The sequence below is a fragment of the Sinohyriopsis cumingii genome, chromosome 2 (assembly GCF_028554795.1).
Source record: "Sinohyriopsis cumingii isolate HCF-2022 chromosome 2, ASM2855479v2, whole genome shotgun sequence".
NCBI classification, from domain to species: domain Eukaryota; kingdom Metazoa; phylum Mollusca; class Bivalvia; order Unionida; family Unionidae; genus Sinohyriopsis; species Sinohyriopsis cumingii.
Genome location: NC_142962.1, coordinates 95,776,561 through 95,794,500, shown reverse-complemented (window position 1 = coordinate 95,794,500; position 17,940 = coordinate 95,776,561). Strand labels below are relative to the sequence as shown.

At 36.0% G+C, this 17,940-nt stretch overlaps 1 protein-coding gene across 1 annotated transcript in view; it reads right to left on the bottom strand.

The window, feature by feature from the left end:
* Positions 1-17,940, bottom strand: part of LOC149805417 (protein phosphatase 1 regulatory subunit 21-like) — an 87,074-nt gene that overhangs the window by 5,769 nt on the left and 63,365 nt on the right. Inside the window, exons 18-20 of the mRNA XM_089949980.1 lie at positions 9,750-9,893; positions 5,658-5,756; positions 2,789-2,926 (exon numbers count right to left, since the gene is read on the bottom strand). Of these exons, the coding sequence (XP_089806106.1) occupies positions 2,789-2,926; positions 5,658-5,756; positions 9,750-9,893 (381 nt within the window). The remainder of the gene's footprint in view (positions 1-2,788; positions 2,927-5,657; positions 5,757-9,749; positions 9,894-17,940) is intronic.

The following is a 17,940-nucleotide window of genomic DNA, read 5'->3' as shown; positions in this document are numbered from 1 at the left end:
AATAGAATCAGTTTGGAATCTTCTGGCATGGAAATCATACTGGTGCAACTCCTTATCGTTTAACACATTATACACTAGAGTTGACAAAAGTAGTTAAAATCTTTCTGGCAAAGATCACTATATCCTAGTCCACTGATGTTTCATTTTCTTAAAACTGATCAACTATATTCACAATGGCCTTGTGTTCAATCCATTCACATTTCTACACATTTTTCAAACCTTTATCCGAACTTTCTGTGTTCATGTCACTACTGATAATCTGAGATGCCATGTTTGGCAAGTATTCTTATTTCCATCAGTTTCTGCTATGCAGTGATTCATTGGACAAGTATAAACTTTTTACCAATTAGAATACTCTTAACAACAATCATCTGCCAAATAACATTTGGTATAATAAGAATCATTTTTATACAGTTCAATTACTGCAGAATGGTACTGGACATACTGTTATTTGCAAACAGGATTGGAGATGAAAGAAAAAAATGGACCATATAGATGAAAATCAGATTCAGGCCAGGAGAAATACAGAATTCCACTTAAAAACGGTACAAACAGTCATCAAATATAGATCACAGTGACCAAATTATGACAGGATTTACTCACCAACATACATCCATCTGCAATACTGCATGACCCTATAGCCAAGAGTGCATGAGATTCTGACTTAAAATGAAGTCATCAAAGAGTAAAATATAGGTCACTATCCTAGTTTTGTTTTAAGGGTGTTTCATCCATACACAAAGATGTATGATCTTGCAGGCACAATATATGGAAAACTAGCCTGAACATGCATAACTTAACCCAAAATGTGATAGATGGATGGAAGGGCAAGTAAATAGAAATTAGTTACAATGTATGCCACTTCCAAATTACTTGCAGGGCCTCAAAGAAAAACATGCCTCTAAACACTTGACATTTCTTTCAGATTACCTTCCCAGTAAACTCTTCTGCGAATGAACTCATCATTGAATGATTTTCTTATGGTAAGCCAACACTCTTGACAACCAAATTTTGTCTTGGATGACATGACCAAACATATCATACAATAAATTACAAATTTCTTCCTGGATGCTATGATTTAACATACCATTCAATAAAGATCAAATTTTGTCCTGGATGCCATTACCAAACAGACCATTCAATAAAGACCAAATTTACTCTTGGATGACATGGTAAACAGACTATCCATTAAAAATCAAATATTATCCTGGATGCCATGACAAAACAGACCATCTCATAAAGACCAAATTTTCAGTCTTGAATGCCATAACAAACAGACCATCCAGTAAAGACCAATTTGGATGCCATGATGAAACAGACCATCCATTAAGAGACCAAATTTCATCTTGGATGACATGACCAAACAGACCATCCATTGAGCAAAGTTTGTCTTGGATGCCATGACCAAACAGACCATCCAATAAAGACACAATTTTGTTTTGCATGCCATAACCAGACAGGCCATCTGGTAAAGACCAAATTTATGTCTTGGATTCCCATGACCAAACAGACCATTCAACAAAGACCCAATTTTGACTTGGATGACATGATCAAAAGATCATTCAAATAAAGACCCAATTTTGTCTTGGATGCCATTACCAAACAGACCATATGATAAAGATCAAATTTTGTCCTTTATGTCAAGACTAAACAAACGCCAGTAAAGACCAATGTTTTCAATTTGCCATATAAGCCAAGTAACATCTGTCTAGTTGAAAGCAGTCAATGTTTCTCCATCTTAAACACAAACAAGCCAAATGATTTTCCTAGATCCAGAACAACCTGGTTTTTACAGCAGCTTTATTTTCAGAATCATTTATAATACTTATTTATAACATCTGCATACATAAGACTCCCGACTGCTCCAGTGGCCTAAGTGGTTAGAGCATCAGCCTTGGATGCAGGAGCTCACATCTTTGAAACCTGGCCGAATCATATGTAAGACTTATAAAAATGGTACAAACAGCTGCCATGCCTGGCGCTCAGCATTAAGAGGTTAGTGTTAGGACTAATCGGTCTGGTGTCTGGATAATGTGACTGGGTGGGACATGATGCTACACGTCTGCTGCATGATGCCCCAACACTAGACATCACTAAAAACTGCCACACTGCAAACGTCATAGTGATTAAGAATGAATAACTGTTAAAGCTACATTAAAAATCTAAATCGCACACTCACACAAGACTCCTAACAATAAGATTACAACAATTAGATTTTTTTTGTCAAGTACACCTTGGCTGAAGCTTTATAAATCAATCAATTTGGTGTCGGAGATACATATATCTGTATGTCCATCCGTACCTTAGATTAAGGTCAATGTTAAAGATTTTTAGCTTTAGCTCAACGTTATTTTTATTTTATTTTTTAGCTCATTAAAAGTTGGCTTTTTATGAGCTAAGAAGGGGTGTCTTGCCTTTTTATTAAGTATTGTGTGGTGCAGATCATAGTGTTTAAAGGGGATATTTGAAAAAGTGTAAACACAATCTTAATACTGTTAATAATAGAAAGGTGGTTGCTACTGTTGTCTATTGATAAGCAAGATCTAAATGTCACTATGATATTAAGGTGGTGACAAAGAAATCCTTAGTCTTATCTTCACCAATGTAAAAAGTACTAAAAAAATATAATTATCAAATAAATAGCTTAAGTTTTATTTTGCTTTCTCTATATGCTTCGTTTTCTGACACTACCAAAGAAAAAGGTAATTGGAAGTCAGAAAAATAAAAGCAAACTGTGTATGTTCTGATATAAATAGCCATTAAAAATGAAATCCATTTTAATTCTTACCTTTGATTGGGATAACTGGGACTTTAAATCATCAATTTCATCTTTCTGTTTGGCCAGTTTGTCATTCATTCCTGCCAGGTGTTCACTCATCATGCTCAGCTGACCCTCATAGCTTCGAGTTGTTGTTTGTAGCTCATCCTAGAATTAAAGTATTACAATTAAAGATGGCATGGCAGGTCCTTCTAATCTGGTATATTAAACAGGATTAAATGGATGGCATGGCAGGTCCTTCTAATCTAGTATATTAAACAGGATTAAATGGATGGCATGGCAGGTCCTTCTAATCTAGTACATTAAGCAGAATTAAAGATGGCATGACAGGTCCTTGTAATCTGGTACATTAAACACAATTAAAGATGGCATGGCAGGTCTTTCTAATCTGATACATTAAACAGGATTAAAGATGGCATGGCAGGTCCTTCTAATCTAGTACATTAAACAGAATTAAAGGGATGACCATACATTGTGAGATCTTGCTCATCATGTTTTGTTTTATGACCCTATGAACATACCAATACATGTACCCTCCAACAACAGAAACTTATCCGAGAGAATTAAAACAATGCATTACCTCAAGTGACTGAGAGTGGCGCCAGGATTATGAATGGGCATACCATCTTGAGCATGAATGTAAATGTCAACCACAGACTGCTTAAACAAAACCAGGTGTTACCACAAAACGTAATAAATCATGTACAACAATGTTTTTAAGTCAACACCTGTTAATTGCAAAAGCCACCAAAAAAACAACATTAACATACTTTATATTTAGACTCTTATTTGCTACTATAGATTCAATTCTCTTGCTTCTTGACAAATATGGTAATCATGTGATCTGACTCTTGCATAAAATCATTGGACAATATTATACAACAAACTGGTTAAACAATTCATTACAGTGACATAAATTTTAAGAAGATATATATTGTATTTGAGAACATGTGGTATGGCTATGTTTTTGAAAAAAGTTAAATTCATGGGTTTTCTAAAATAGTGTACTCACCAGCAGTTCTGACATTTTCCCTGAAATAAAACTGGTGATGCAGAACTAGTAACTTATAGTCATCCAGTGTGTGTATGTGTGTGTGATTTGGATTTTTAACGTAGCTTTAAAAAATATTCAGTTACATCACTACAATGTCTGTATTGTGGCAGTTTATAGTGATGTCTAGCACTGGGGCAACATCAAGTTTAACCCAGTCACATTATTCTCACACCAGTCTGACTAGACCTAACACTAACCTCTCAATACCAAGTGAGGCAGCTGCTAGTACCATTTTTATAACTCTTTGGAATGACTTGTTCAGGGATTGAACCTGTGACCTCCACATCTGAGGCAGAGGCTCAAACCACTTAGGCCAATGGGCAGTACTAGTCATCCAGTGTATATGAGTTAAGCACAGGCTTGATGGCACTGTGCAGAAAATCACAAAAAACCTAGAATACCATGATGCTGTAATGTTGCCCTCCTAGTAAGAGGGGTGGTTAATTGGGTTTGGCTGGCACTATCTAGAGGATGACTTCCCTCAATATTATAGCCCGGTGGGAGTGAAAGAAGAATGGAATTTCAACAGAGGACTGAGCAAGAATACTGGGAAGAAATAAAATAATACAAGCCCCCTTTGACAAGAAAATAACAAATGTAATCAGAACAAATTAATAACGGCAATTCTAATTTAGATTATATCAACAGAATTTAACAGGTGTGTCTAATTTGGATTTATTTCATCATCATAACTAGAGGTAAAAAGAGTGCAATGTCCATGACAGATTTGCATCACCTTCCTGTCTGACCGTATAGCAACGTCTCCTAGTTCATCCTTCCTAAGCTCTATGCTTTGTTCCCTTCATGGACTTCCTGGTCCTTTTATTCTGACCTCATCCTTCTTTCTTTCCAGTACTTCTGACTTTAGACTGTCTTTCTCTCAGAAAGCTGTTCCTAAGCTGTTCTCTTCAGAACTTGTGTGTCCTAGCACTAAACATGTCTTTCTTTTTACATGACGATCACCTGGTCCCTTTCTTCTTTCACGAGGAAAGCACTTATCTCTTTATGCCTCCCCGGAGTCAAGACTAAGTTTCCTCTTCTACGAAATTTTCAGAATTTTGACTAAGGTCATCACTTTAAAGTCTGATTGCTCTAAAGTGTACACCCTAATTTATTCTGCCCAATCATAGGCAGTGGTCCCTAATTTTTCCCAAAGAAATAATTCCTTTCATCAGGTTTAGACAGCTCAGAATCTGTGAATGACAGTTCATGACAATTTCCCTTCGAAAAAATGATAAGTGGACATAGGTTCCTACCAAGCGGTTAGGGTTGGTAGCTCAAGTTTACTTTCTAAGGACCGTGTTAAGATACCCTGGTCAATTTCACTGAGCCGGAATGCTGTCCCTTTGAAGGTTACACTGACATGAGGGGAGAAGAATGAAGAAAAGTCGAAGTGACCCTTCACGAAGACTTTTCTGGCATAAATGCGATAAAATTTTAATGCTCAATGCAATCGACCTAAAAAATTTCTGTAATTCAAAATTTGACACTTCACAGATACCATAGAACCTGTAATATCGTAGGAAGCTACCATATCTCATAAACTACAAAGTCATTGTTACAGATCATGAATTACCGATTCATAACTTATTTTAGTTCATAAACAGAACTTACAAGTACTGTTATTTTAGCACAATTCATTGATTCTAAGCTAAGACAAATTACTGTAAAAACAAACCTCTATTAGTCAGCAAAAAAGATATCTTTTTATTGTTTTCCAGAGACAGCAGCCTAACAAATCTGACTGTAAACTGTTAAGAAAACTTGGCTAAAAAATTACATATATCAATGACTAAAAAATCAACATAAAAACAATCTACGAACCTTTAACTGAGCCAATGTTTGTGACATACACTTCAACTCATCCTCTGCATAGGTCTTTGTCTTTTGGGCACTCTTCAACTGTTTATGAAGAGCACGTACCTGCAGGAAAATAGAAAAGAATGGCATACTGTTTTTAGAATTCATACATAGTAAAAGCTGTGTACTAATTAAATGTATAATTGTGTAAAATCAGCATATACTGTGCAGCTTGAAATGATGTGATCATTACATTATTAAATCACTGATTTGATATTTCTTGTATCATAAGGCAATTAACTCTGGGAGAGACAACGTAAAATTATGTGATTGCACCTTCTGTCTCAAATTAAATAACAAAAAAGAGAAATGCTAATACAATTTAAATAATTGCAATAACTGTCATGTAAAAGAAAGTCAACAAAAGATATTAAAATATCTTGGGAAATTTTCAGCAATTAATAACTGGCCATAGATCTGACAGGTGGGTTTTCTGTTGTGGTATGCAAAAACCTTCATTGTCAGTAATATGGCTGTGCAGGAAAAAATATGCCTGCCAGACTATATCTGCAAAAAATGCCCGCCCCCCCCCCCCCCCCCCCGCTTAGAGCTGTTCCAGTAAAATGTAACTGGGATCCAGGAGAGGCATATTCAATGTGGGGTAGTCACCCATAAATCCAATTTAGAATTCCATATAATTTTCATATGAACTCTCTGAATAAATTTAGTACCTAACGTTTATTTTAAAAAAGCCTTCCTTGTGTACTATGTATATTTAACTGGAGCATTGTACACATAAAGCTTAAACATTCTCATCACATCTCTTGAGTAACTGTTGACATCAAGAAGATTATGATGTCAGAATGTCACAAATTGGGTTAAGCTAACAGACAACTTAACATAAAACTTTGTTTTGCAACATTTTTCTTTATTGCTATACATTTTACATCTTTTACCTCAAAAGTAAGAATTGGCATGCTTTGTTTAATGCCTCCATAAATTTGGTGGTGTCATGTTTTTATTTCACTTCATTTTTTCCCAGGTTCTCATTTTACTTTCTACTGCATATCAAAGAAAGCTGAACCAGGCTGGGTGAACCAGGCTATCGTAAACTGTTTATAGGAGAGACAATAAAAAACTCTCAAAAGCTGTTTTCAAGTGGTAAATGCCAATATTATTTACAGGGATGGCACTACATCTATGCCCTATACCAAATATATGCATAAAATACCTGCAGCAAAAATAAGTACACATAATATGAAAACATTTTTATAACAAAATTCAATTTGATGTATAATGCCAAGTTCTGGCTAGAAGTGACTACAAACTACCCAATGTGACTATGTTTGTATAAAAAAAAAAACACCATCAAAAGATTACTTCAGTCACACATTTAAACTCATGTGACATATTCCTGTACAAAAGCACACTTTAGCAAATCACAAAAGCCATGCAAATATTTGGCTTAACTTCAAAATGCAAACAAATTTTATTGTATATTACATGACAATACAGTGAAACTTTTCAATAGGGACACTCAAGGAACAATTAAACCATGTCTTTTATGGAAAAATTTCTCAAAGATGTTCAAGTGTGTAAAAAATGGGATTTCTTCGTTCTTCGCCTTTAAAATGGAGGCATTTACTAAAGCAGGTTTTACTACATTATATGACATATAGAAGTGAAATTCTAATCCATTCATTTTATTTTTGCAGACTGTTGAAAATATCTGTAAGATGGTTTGAAAGCAAATGCCATCCAATATATATATATATATATATATATATATATATATATATATATATATATATATATACACACACACACACATACATACAAACACAATTATAAGTGTTAAAGCTTGCTTTTCTTAAATCTTCAACTTTTTATGAGATGTTTTCAACGATACACTACTAAACATACTGAAAAGTTCATGATTATGATTACACGTACCTTTAAATGGCAATTATTCACTCTATTTGGATCCTCATACATCCATATTCCTTTGGAAGGTAATTTTTAAACATCCAAGAAACACATATGGCATAAAAAATGTTAAAATTACTTTTGAGATTTTTTTAACAAGATTTTTGAATGAGATCAATAAAAATGTGATCCAGTGCAAACCAGATTGAATGTTGCATGTTGTAATCTCACACTGAAAGCTGGGCATACTGAAAAGTAATTCATACTATCCTGTTATTCATTATGATGGATACAACACCCACTGTCTTGATCTAGTTTGGTACCAGGACACCATTATAAAGTGGGGACCCGAGCAGCCAAGTTGTCTAAAGTGCTCTCCATTACAGATCACTGCCATCTCACCTCTGTCTGCATAGGTTCGAGTCTAGGATCTGGCCAATGTGGGTATGTGAGAAACCTTGCCAGTAGCTTCTCATGGGTTGGTGGTTCTTCCCAGGGTTTTCCTGGGTTCTTCCTCCAACATTAATACTGGCCACCATGCATAGGCTATCGTGTGCTTAAAAATGGCATTAAACCCCACAACAACAACCATTATAAAGTCCAAAGTGATCAATAATTTTCATCTGGAAGTTTTTGATGACATTTAAGGTGCAGAGCATTGAACAATCAGGACATTGGCTAAACTATTTTAATATTACATTTTAGAACAGAAAATAATATTTCACTTAATATCAGTAAATGTGCCTACACTACCACACTGAAATAAACTTTAACATTAAACAGGAATGCCATCTTTAAAAAATCAGAATCTTCAGAAACAGAAAGATGAATAATTTAAATATGAGACCACACTGATTTAAAGCACTTTTGGCTGAAACATGCTTCTAACATTCATTCTTCTAGTTATGTGACATGATGGAGCTATCAGAAAAGACTGCATAGAATGATTTGGTTTGGTGTTTTATGGCACTGCAGCATAAGAAGGTAAAGTAGAATAGTGCCTTAACACAACATGGTAGCTCAACCAGACTTATCCGATGGTAGGATTTAAACCTGGGTACAAGTATGGTGCACTTATCACTGAATCACTGCAGAGGGATGGTATTTATCTAATGCTGATGCCCTGCATATTCCACTTTTAATTTCTGAAGCACATATCACTGTTTATTTCCTTAGGTAAAATCTACATTGGCCACATTTTGTCTTTGTTGAACTTTCTCTGGTGGATCAGAGGGCTGAGCTAACACGATTTTTGACTAGCAAATATCCAGTTGATTTTACTTTACTAAATGCATTACACTCAGATTCTACAAGCATTTCAGTGATCTTGACAATAACTGTTAAAGCTGTGGTTTGTCTATGACACAATGTCTAACCCCGCGAATCTGAATTTGATAAATGTGACTGTAAGGGTATTATTTGAGGTTAAAAATAAGATAATTTCCCCCCAAAAATAGGAATAGTTGGAATTAAGTTTTTAGAGCTTTATTAAAATTTATAAATTTCTGTAGACATCTTGGGGTTCTAGGTAACAGGAACTCTTTCATGGTCACATATAGTATAAGTATGGCTTCACAAATTTATATTTTGTTTATCTATTTGCATATCCAAATGACAATAATGTAAAAAGGAACGATCGCTTTTGATAAAGAGGCTAAATCTGTATTGAATTAATTGAGAAAAAAATGTCACCATTATATAGAAAAAGGGTAATGTTCAGAGGATATTACAATGGACCAGAATGAAATCATAAAACAACTTTCCTTGAGCTTTAGCTTAAGATTTTGTGTCAGCCTATCGCAAAGGATTTTACTTTTATAATGTCAGTTTTATTTGCTTAGACTGAAAACTCAATCTAAAACTTACGCTCTGAGAATGATGATTTCCAGATTCAATGAGACAAAAGTCATGTCAGCTGGTGTCCTGATAATCAACTATTTTACTGTGCTGTTTCAAATGTTACTAATACATAAAACCAAGAATAAACGAACTCTATGTACAACCTGGTGCACACAGTAGTCCCATTTACTTCCCCCTTCACCTTGATATTATTTATAATTTTAGTAATAAACAGACATGCTACACTCTGATTCAGTTACACCCATCTATGCATATTGGAGCATGAATGCAGCATGATGGTTCACTTACTCAAGGCCAGCTCAGCAGAACTAAAAATAAATACCGCTTTACCTCAGCATGAAAATTCACAGCTTTGCTATCAGCCATTTGCTGCTGAAGGGTCAACTCATTGATCCTGTCATTGAAGTGTTTCTTGATCAGGTCTTCTCTAGAGTTACTGTCTAAGCTGCCACTCATCACCTCCTGCTTCCCCAGCTGAAAAAAGGAGTAATACTACATAATATATGAGTAATACTACACAAAATAAGAATAATACTACATAATATAGAAGTAAAGTTATTTAATATAAGAGTAATACTGCATAATATAGGAGTAATCCTACATAATACAGGAGTAATACTGCAAAATATAGGAGTAATGCTACATAATATAAGAGTAATACTACACAATAAATGAGTAATACTACATCATATAGGAGTAATACTATATAATATAGGAGTAATGCTACATAATACAGGAGTAATACTACAAAATATAGGAGTAATTCTAAATAATATTGGAGTAATTCTACATAATACTGGAGTAATACTAATATAGGAGTAACGCACATAATACAGGAGTAATACTACAAAATATATGAGTGATACTACATAATATCAGAGTAGTACAACATAATATAGAAGTAATACAACATAATGGGCACAATTCTAGATAAGCATCATACTTGGGTATTTTATGCAGATAATTTGATTAAACGCATATACAGAATTTTTAATACATTCAAATAATAATAATAATAATGAGGACTTTGTATAGCGCCTAATCTTTAGAAGCTCTAAGTGCTTTACAACATTAGACAACACCTATAACATAAAACACATATATAATGATACAATTACAAAAAACAAACACCATGAAATTAGAAAACATAAAAAAACATGCTGAAAATATTTAAGGTAGGAAACATTATTAGGTCTTTAAGTTTGTTCTTGCAGTCGAAATAAGTGAGTTTTAAGAGCACTCTTGAAAGGGATCACTGTGTCTTTGTGTCTAAGATCAGTGGGCAATTCATTCCATGTTGCTTGGCCCTGGTATGCAAATGAACATTGTCCATATGACTTCGTTTTTGTAGTGGGAATAATGAGTATATGATTGTCAGAAGAGGAGCGTAAGTATCTTGCTTGTGTGTACACATGGGTGAGGTCGGATAGATATGTTGGACTGAAGTCCGTCTGTGAAACATAGCACAGAGAACAAATTTTGTGGCTGATTCTGGATCGAATGGATAGCCAGTGTAGGGTACAGAGCAGCGAGGAGGTGTGCTCTGATTGTGGTAAATATGATCCGAGCAGCTATGTTTTGAACTTTTTGAAGTTTCTGGAGTACATACTGAGATGAACCAGACAGAATTGAGTTACAATAGTCCAGTCTTGAAAGTACTAATGAACACACAAGTGTTTTAGTGGCATCAACTGATTGTTATTGTTGTTGTTGTGGGGTTTAATGCCATTTTTCAGCACACGATAGGCTATACATGGCAGCCAGTATTAATGGTGGAGGAAGGATCCGGGGAAAACCCCGGAAAGAACCACCGACCTACGAGAAGCTACTGGCAAGCTTTCTCACATACCCACATTGGCCGAATCCGCTACTTGAACCCATGCAGACAGAGGTGAGGCATCAACTGAAAGATATTTGCGAATGGAGCTGATGTGTCTCAGCTCAAGATATGCAGCCTTGTATATGTTCATGACATGTTCATGTAATGCGAGAGTACTGTCCAAAGTAACACCTAGGTTTCGTACTGACTGTGTGAATTTAATGTTGGTATTGTTGATATTTATTGTTTGAGGTAAGAGATATGAATGAGAAAGTCTTTGTGTTGTGATCAGAATGGCCTAATGTCATCCATGATTTCACATCAGAAATGCACCTCTCTACACCTTGGATGGTAGCATCAACTTAAGTCATGTGGCTAGATTTGTATATTTGGGTGTCATCAGCATACAATTGGTGAGACACTGGATGATGATCTATGACTCTTGAGAGCAGCTGAGTGTATAGAATGAAGAAAACAGGTCCAAGAACAGACCCCTGTGGAACACCACAACATAGATTAACTGGGCTGGAGTATATTCCATTTGCAGATACAATTTGTGTCCTGTTGACCAAGTAGGACTTGAACCATAGTAAGGCTGTATCATGAATGCCAAATACATGCTGGAGATGGTGAAGTATTATATCATGGTCTGTTGTGTCAAATGCTGCAGAAAATTCAACGAAGGTGAGGATGGTAATATTTATGCTATCCAAAGCAGAGAGAATGTCATTAACTACTTTTAGAAGGGTAGTTTCAGTGCTGTGGCAAGGGCGATATGCAGATTGTACATTGCTAAAAAGACCTTGAATTCAGATGAGATACAAGCTGGGATAGAACAACCTTTTCTAAGATCTTTTATATGAATGGGAGATTAGAAACTGGGTGGTAGTTCTTTAAATTATGGTTGAGTGTTGGTTTCTTCAGCAGAGGCTTTACAATGGCAGTTTTGAAAAATGATGGGAATTCCCCGGATGAGAGAGAGGTATTAATAACATCAGTTAGTGAAGGCAATACTGGATCTAAGCACTCAAGCAGCAGTGATGTTGGAATTGGATCAATTTCACATGACTTTGGTGCACTCTTCCTTATGATTGTATGTATTAAATCCACAGAAATAGGTTCAAATGCTGCTAATGGTTGCCGCTGAAATTCTGTATCCCAACTGTGTGGTGACAATGAGTCAATTGATATTGTGTTGTCAAGCTTATCTCTAATGGCTTGTACTTTGTCACGGAAGACATTTGCAAACAGGTCCAGAAGGTCGACTGGAGAGAAGGTAGTTGGAATTGGTGTACATTTGTTCCTTGACATTAGCTTGTTAGTAATCTCGAAGAGCTGTTTGCAGCTGTAGCTTTCCATGATCTTAGTACTGTAGTGGGCTGATTTCGCTGCATGGACTATGTGATGTTCTTCTTAGCAGCTTCACAGATTACCCAAAGCAATTTAGTTTTAAGCATTTAGTCCCAACTTGACAAATGCATTCTTCCTGCCATAAGCTTAGTCCATGTTGCTGCATTGGATCAATAGAAATTATGCTATTGGTTCAAGTTCCAGATGTTATGTACCTGACTGAAATGACAGTACTTGGTTACTTAGAACATCTTATAGTCAAATAGAGCCATATTATAAATCTTGGTCACTAAACCATTTGATGCATCAAAAAGGACAGGATTACCATCTTGAAGATTACAGCTCAGTCACAAGGTTTTTGTTTTGTGTTTTGTGGTGTTGACAAAATACTCCATCAGATTTATCTGTACAAAACGCACACCTAGTTCCAAATGAGTGAGTAAAATATCCAATTTTAAATCCATAAATATAGCTGAATGGGTAAATTTTAATCACTACAGTTTTTAGCACTTTCATGCATCTAGTCGTTCTGTAACAAAACACTCATAAAACATTCATCCATATTTAGCCAATTACAAGATGAAACACCTAACTGACAGGCATTTCCAATAAAGCTGGATGGTGAATTTTTACTTAAGTCCCCAAATATATTTTGGATGATGATAATTAGTTGTTGTTGCTAATTTTCTTAATTCAGGTCTAGGCTTCACATATTGTATTCAACAGGTATGATGTACTGATACACATCAACACAATATAGTTATGAACCACATGGCTTGAGGAACTGATGCCATCTCTATAGTACAGACTCTAGGCTGATCGTTTTCAATTATTGTTTTTTTATCTTCTTAAAAATGCAGGACATAAACTTTTACACTTTTTATGTATTATGCTTTGTGGCCATTGGTTATTATTTAAACAACTGTGAAAACATAATGACCAAATATAAAATGGTTAATGCTGCTTCTATTAATTGTCCAACAACAAAAATTGTGTAAACCAGAACTAATTACCTTGGAATAAAACAAAGTCAGTGACACAGTTATTGACTGTCCAACAAAGAAACAATCTGTAAACTAGACCTAGTGACCTCTGAATTGTACTTCATTAAAGACTTTTTTTAGCAGTTCAATGGATAAACAAATCATCTGAATGTTCAGTGTATATGTTGTTAGGAACTTTGATCTGACAGATATACCTGGCAAATACAATGATTTCTGAACCTCTGATGCAACCAGACTGTTCCAATTTATGAATGAGTGTTGACTACCTTAAGTTGGCTATTGGATCTGAAACTGAGGAAACAAAGTTGAGTAGCTCTGCATTCCACACTGCCGCAAGCATGTCCATGATTGTTCAATACTAGAAGGTGAAGATTTATCTGCATATAGAGGGGGGAACTAACAAATTGGTATGAAACAGCAGATTCTGTTGCAACAGTGTGACTGTCTGTACACTAAGCCTACCTGGAATATGGCAGATTTAAATGTAAGTTGTTACTGATAACGCCACCTGAGAAAAGCTCAAGCCAGGATGCAGAAATGTGGGGATTATTATTGCCTTCTGATGTAATAAATAAAGTGGAGTTGTCAGAATGAATTAATATATTACTTCTAGACAGCATCTCATGCCAGGAACTAAATGCATTCATCAGAGCCTTCATTTCCAGAACAACCCCTATGATTTTGCAAAACAAAGACAGGAGGTGGGCATACAGATAATGATTCCAGGTGCCTGAATTTGCTAGGGAACATTTGCCCAGACATGATTTTGGTATCAGGGTATCGAGGGGCAGTGCCCCCAATCAGGGGGTCCAAAAATGCATTTTACACTCGTAAAAAACTGCTCCTGGTGCAACTTATGATCATAATATATAACAAAATTATCATTTGAAAAACTAACAAACTTACCAAAAAATTTCAACTTGACTTGAATAATTTCATAATATTTATTGTCACATGAATTTGTTCTCCAATACTATTGGTGCTTAAGTTATTTCATGTGCAAGTCAGTGTTCACATCATAATTAAATCACAATAATTTCTCAATTTTTGCAGCAAATATACTTCTCTCTTTTCATAACAAATCTGAAAAATAAACATCCAAGTACATCAACTACATACAAATAATCCCATACATTAACTTGTCTTTTTCTCCAATGGATACAACCTGTTGATATGCCAGTCAAGCTCTTTCTGCAGCCCTGGCAAAGATTTCTTTATCCTTCCTTTTTGTCTGACTTCTGGCTCAATGTGCAATCGTTTCTTTTCCTTCTCAATGTGAGCCTTTTTCCTTTCAAGCTGGTGCTTGTATTGGCAACATGCTGTGCACATATTCTGACAGAGAGCTACATCATTTCTCTCATGCAAGAAATCTTTCTTCTTATAGTAATTAACTGCACTTTTTCCAGATGTCTTCTGAGCTTCAATTTTTCCGTATGCAGCTTCTTTTGTAGGTGCTGTTCCAAACTCTTCCAACTGCGATTATCATAGAGCAGAGGTGGCAAAATGTCAGTCCTCTAGCGTTCAGTTTTCTTATAAACTTGCCAACTAAATTTCTGCTGACCTTTCGCTCCAGCCATTCCCATGTTTTTTAAACCCTTATCTAAACTTCTTGTGGCATGATCTCTCTCAACAACATGGGACGCCACATTTTGCAAGCAGTCTTCTTCTTTCCATTGCCATCAGTTCCATTACACGAAGATTCATTGGATGAATTTAAACTTTTGACCAATCAGAATACTCTTTACAAGAGTCGTGTGCTAACTAATATATGGAACGAATACATTACAAGGGTTGATGCGGAATGGGACCGAACAGACTGTTTTCAAAACACCAGATCGGAGATGATAAAAAAAATGGACTATATCAAGAAAAATCAGATTCAAGTTGGGAGAAAAGTGGAATTCTGCTTTAAGATGGAGAAAAATCATGTCTGTTTGCCTCAAGATTGGTGAGATTCTTCAATTTGCTGACATTGGATCTCATGTATCATGAAACTGGGATTCCTTAGTTCAGTGAGCAATGGTTCAACTGTGATTGGGAGAAAATAATCATTGAAATGTGCTTATAAATAGGCAGCCCAAAACAAAGAAATCCACTGTCACAATGTGGAGACCCAATAGATGAACTAACTCCCTGGCTGGGATGTGATTTATTGACAGAATATAAGACACTGGTAAGAAAATAATCAAGGCACATTCCTAAGAGAAATACACTTTGCTCATGTGGATTTTAAATTCACACCAAAGTGGGCAAAGTGTTGAGATGTTATCGAATTTGTCCTTGCTGACCAGGAATCTAAGATGGACCAGATGTGAATTATAGGATTTCATATCTTGATTTTGCTGAATGTCATCCTGTTAGTCATAGATATGGATGTGGCTCTGAAGTGTAACTTGACTATGATTATGAAAATCCAGAGACCGACATTCAGACAAAAAGGGCAATTCCCATAATTGGTGTACTGTATTCCTGAAATATGGAGGTTTACATCTGGAAAATTTAGACAACTACAAAATCTCTCCCATAATGGTGTTTATAACCATTTCTGGTGTCCCCATTCTTGAGTATGGTACCTGAGTGAAGTGTTAAGTGAGCTCAAGTGTATGACTGGCTGAAGAGTACCACTGACCTTTGGCACCTGGAACAGATTTGAATAAACTCCCAATATGTTTACATTCGGAATGAACTCTATCACTCTTTTTGTGAGAAGACTTTTTTGCTGCATGATATTGGTTCTGGATGGGTCTCTTTGACTATCTGTTGCAAAGAAAGCCTTGGGCTATGGGGAAAGGGTGCTAAATGTTATCTGGAGTCCCTCTGAGATTTGTAAAATCACTTAAATGATTAAAGTAAAGTCTTTCCCATTCTGTGGTGAAGTGTTTGAGTCTTCCGCTCCCCCCAAGCATGTGTGAAAAGGACAGCAAGAGCATGGCATATTTTTTCTGTGGGAAAAACACTGACGCAAGAAAAAAATGGGATGGAAGCAATCAACTTATACCAATCTCTTGCTGTCATTAGCCCATGGAAATAGTAATCTAATAGTAACCAAGGTAAGGGCCTGTAGGGTTGCTTTGCCCTTTCTCATGCCCTAAGGAGGTCCTTCCTCTTTCTCTGGTCTCAACTCTGAAATATGGGCAGAATTCTAGGATGTTGGACCTGTTCAAGGTTTGCCTCTTTGGCAGCCTCTTTCCTAACTTTATTTACACGACCATGGAAGAGCAGATTTGACAACAATGGCTGCAATCTCAGCACAGATTTATGGCATTCTTTAAAGAAGAGAGAAGCTGTGAGAAAAGCATATCTTTCCACAAGCAGTACAATTATGATATTGATATAGAACTGGCAAGCATGTGTTGTGCTGCCCTGTTTAAAACACACGTCATCCATGAGACTGACTCCTAAGCATGATCAAAAGGACTATTTTAGACTGACTCCCAAGCATGATCAAAAGGACTATTACAGGAAATGGTTAGGCTGTATTCAGATTTCTGAAATTCAGCCCTGGGTACCAAGTTGACCAAAGATTATATTACAATTGTTGTGTGATGAGAAAGGACATCCCTAGGTCTGCAATGTCTATGTCAATGGCTGGAACCTAAATATGAAAAATGGGTACATGCACCATATAGTTAACCATGTGTGCATGTGTGTGTGTGATTTGGATTTTTAACGTAACTTTAATAATTTTTCAGTCATACTGTGAGGATATCTGCAGTGTGGCAGTTTATAGTGATGTCAAGCTCTAGGGCATCATGCCACAGACATGTAGCACCATGTCACACCCCGTCATATTATCCTGACACCAGGCCGACCAGTCCTAACACTAACCTCTTAATACTGAGCACCAAGCAAGGCAGCTGTCAGTACCATTTTTATAAGTCTTTGGTATGACTTGGCTGGGATCGAACCTGTAACCTCAGTAAACCTTGTAAAAATAAGATGGTAGTTATTCCTGCAAAAGAAAGGTCTGCTGACACTTGGGTTTTAAATTTGTCTCTCTGAACAGTTTAATTAGTCAGTGATTGGCCAGATTGTTTGAAAGTCTGGCATTTTTAACTAAAATATCAATAGATTTGGGAACCATAAACATTGCCACTGAAGGATAAGGAGACAGGCACAACTCAGGCAGCAACCACTGGAAAACTTCTTTGACTGATGCACTTAAGTCAACAAAGTTGGTAAAAATTTAATTACATGGCAGATGAAATGACAGAGGTTTTTATTATTGGGTTCCACAAATTGTATTCAGCAGGTCCTTATCCTTATAGTTTTTTTTTTCCTTTAGCCAGGGTTAAAAGCTTACCTTTGTGACATTTTCAACATAGATAAAATCTTCTTTTGAAAGTTC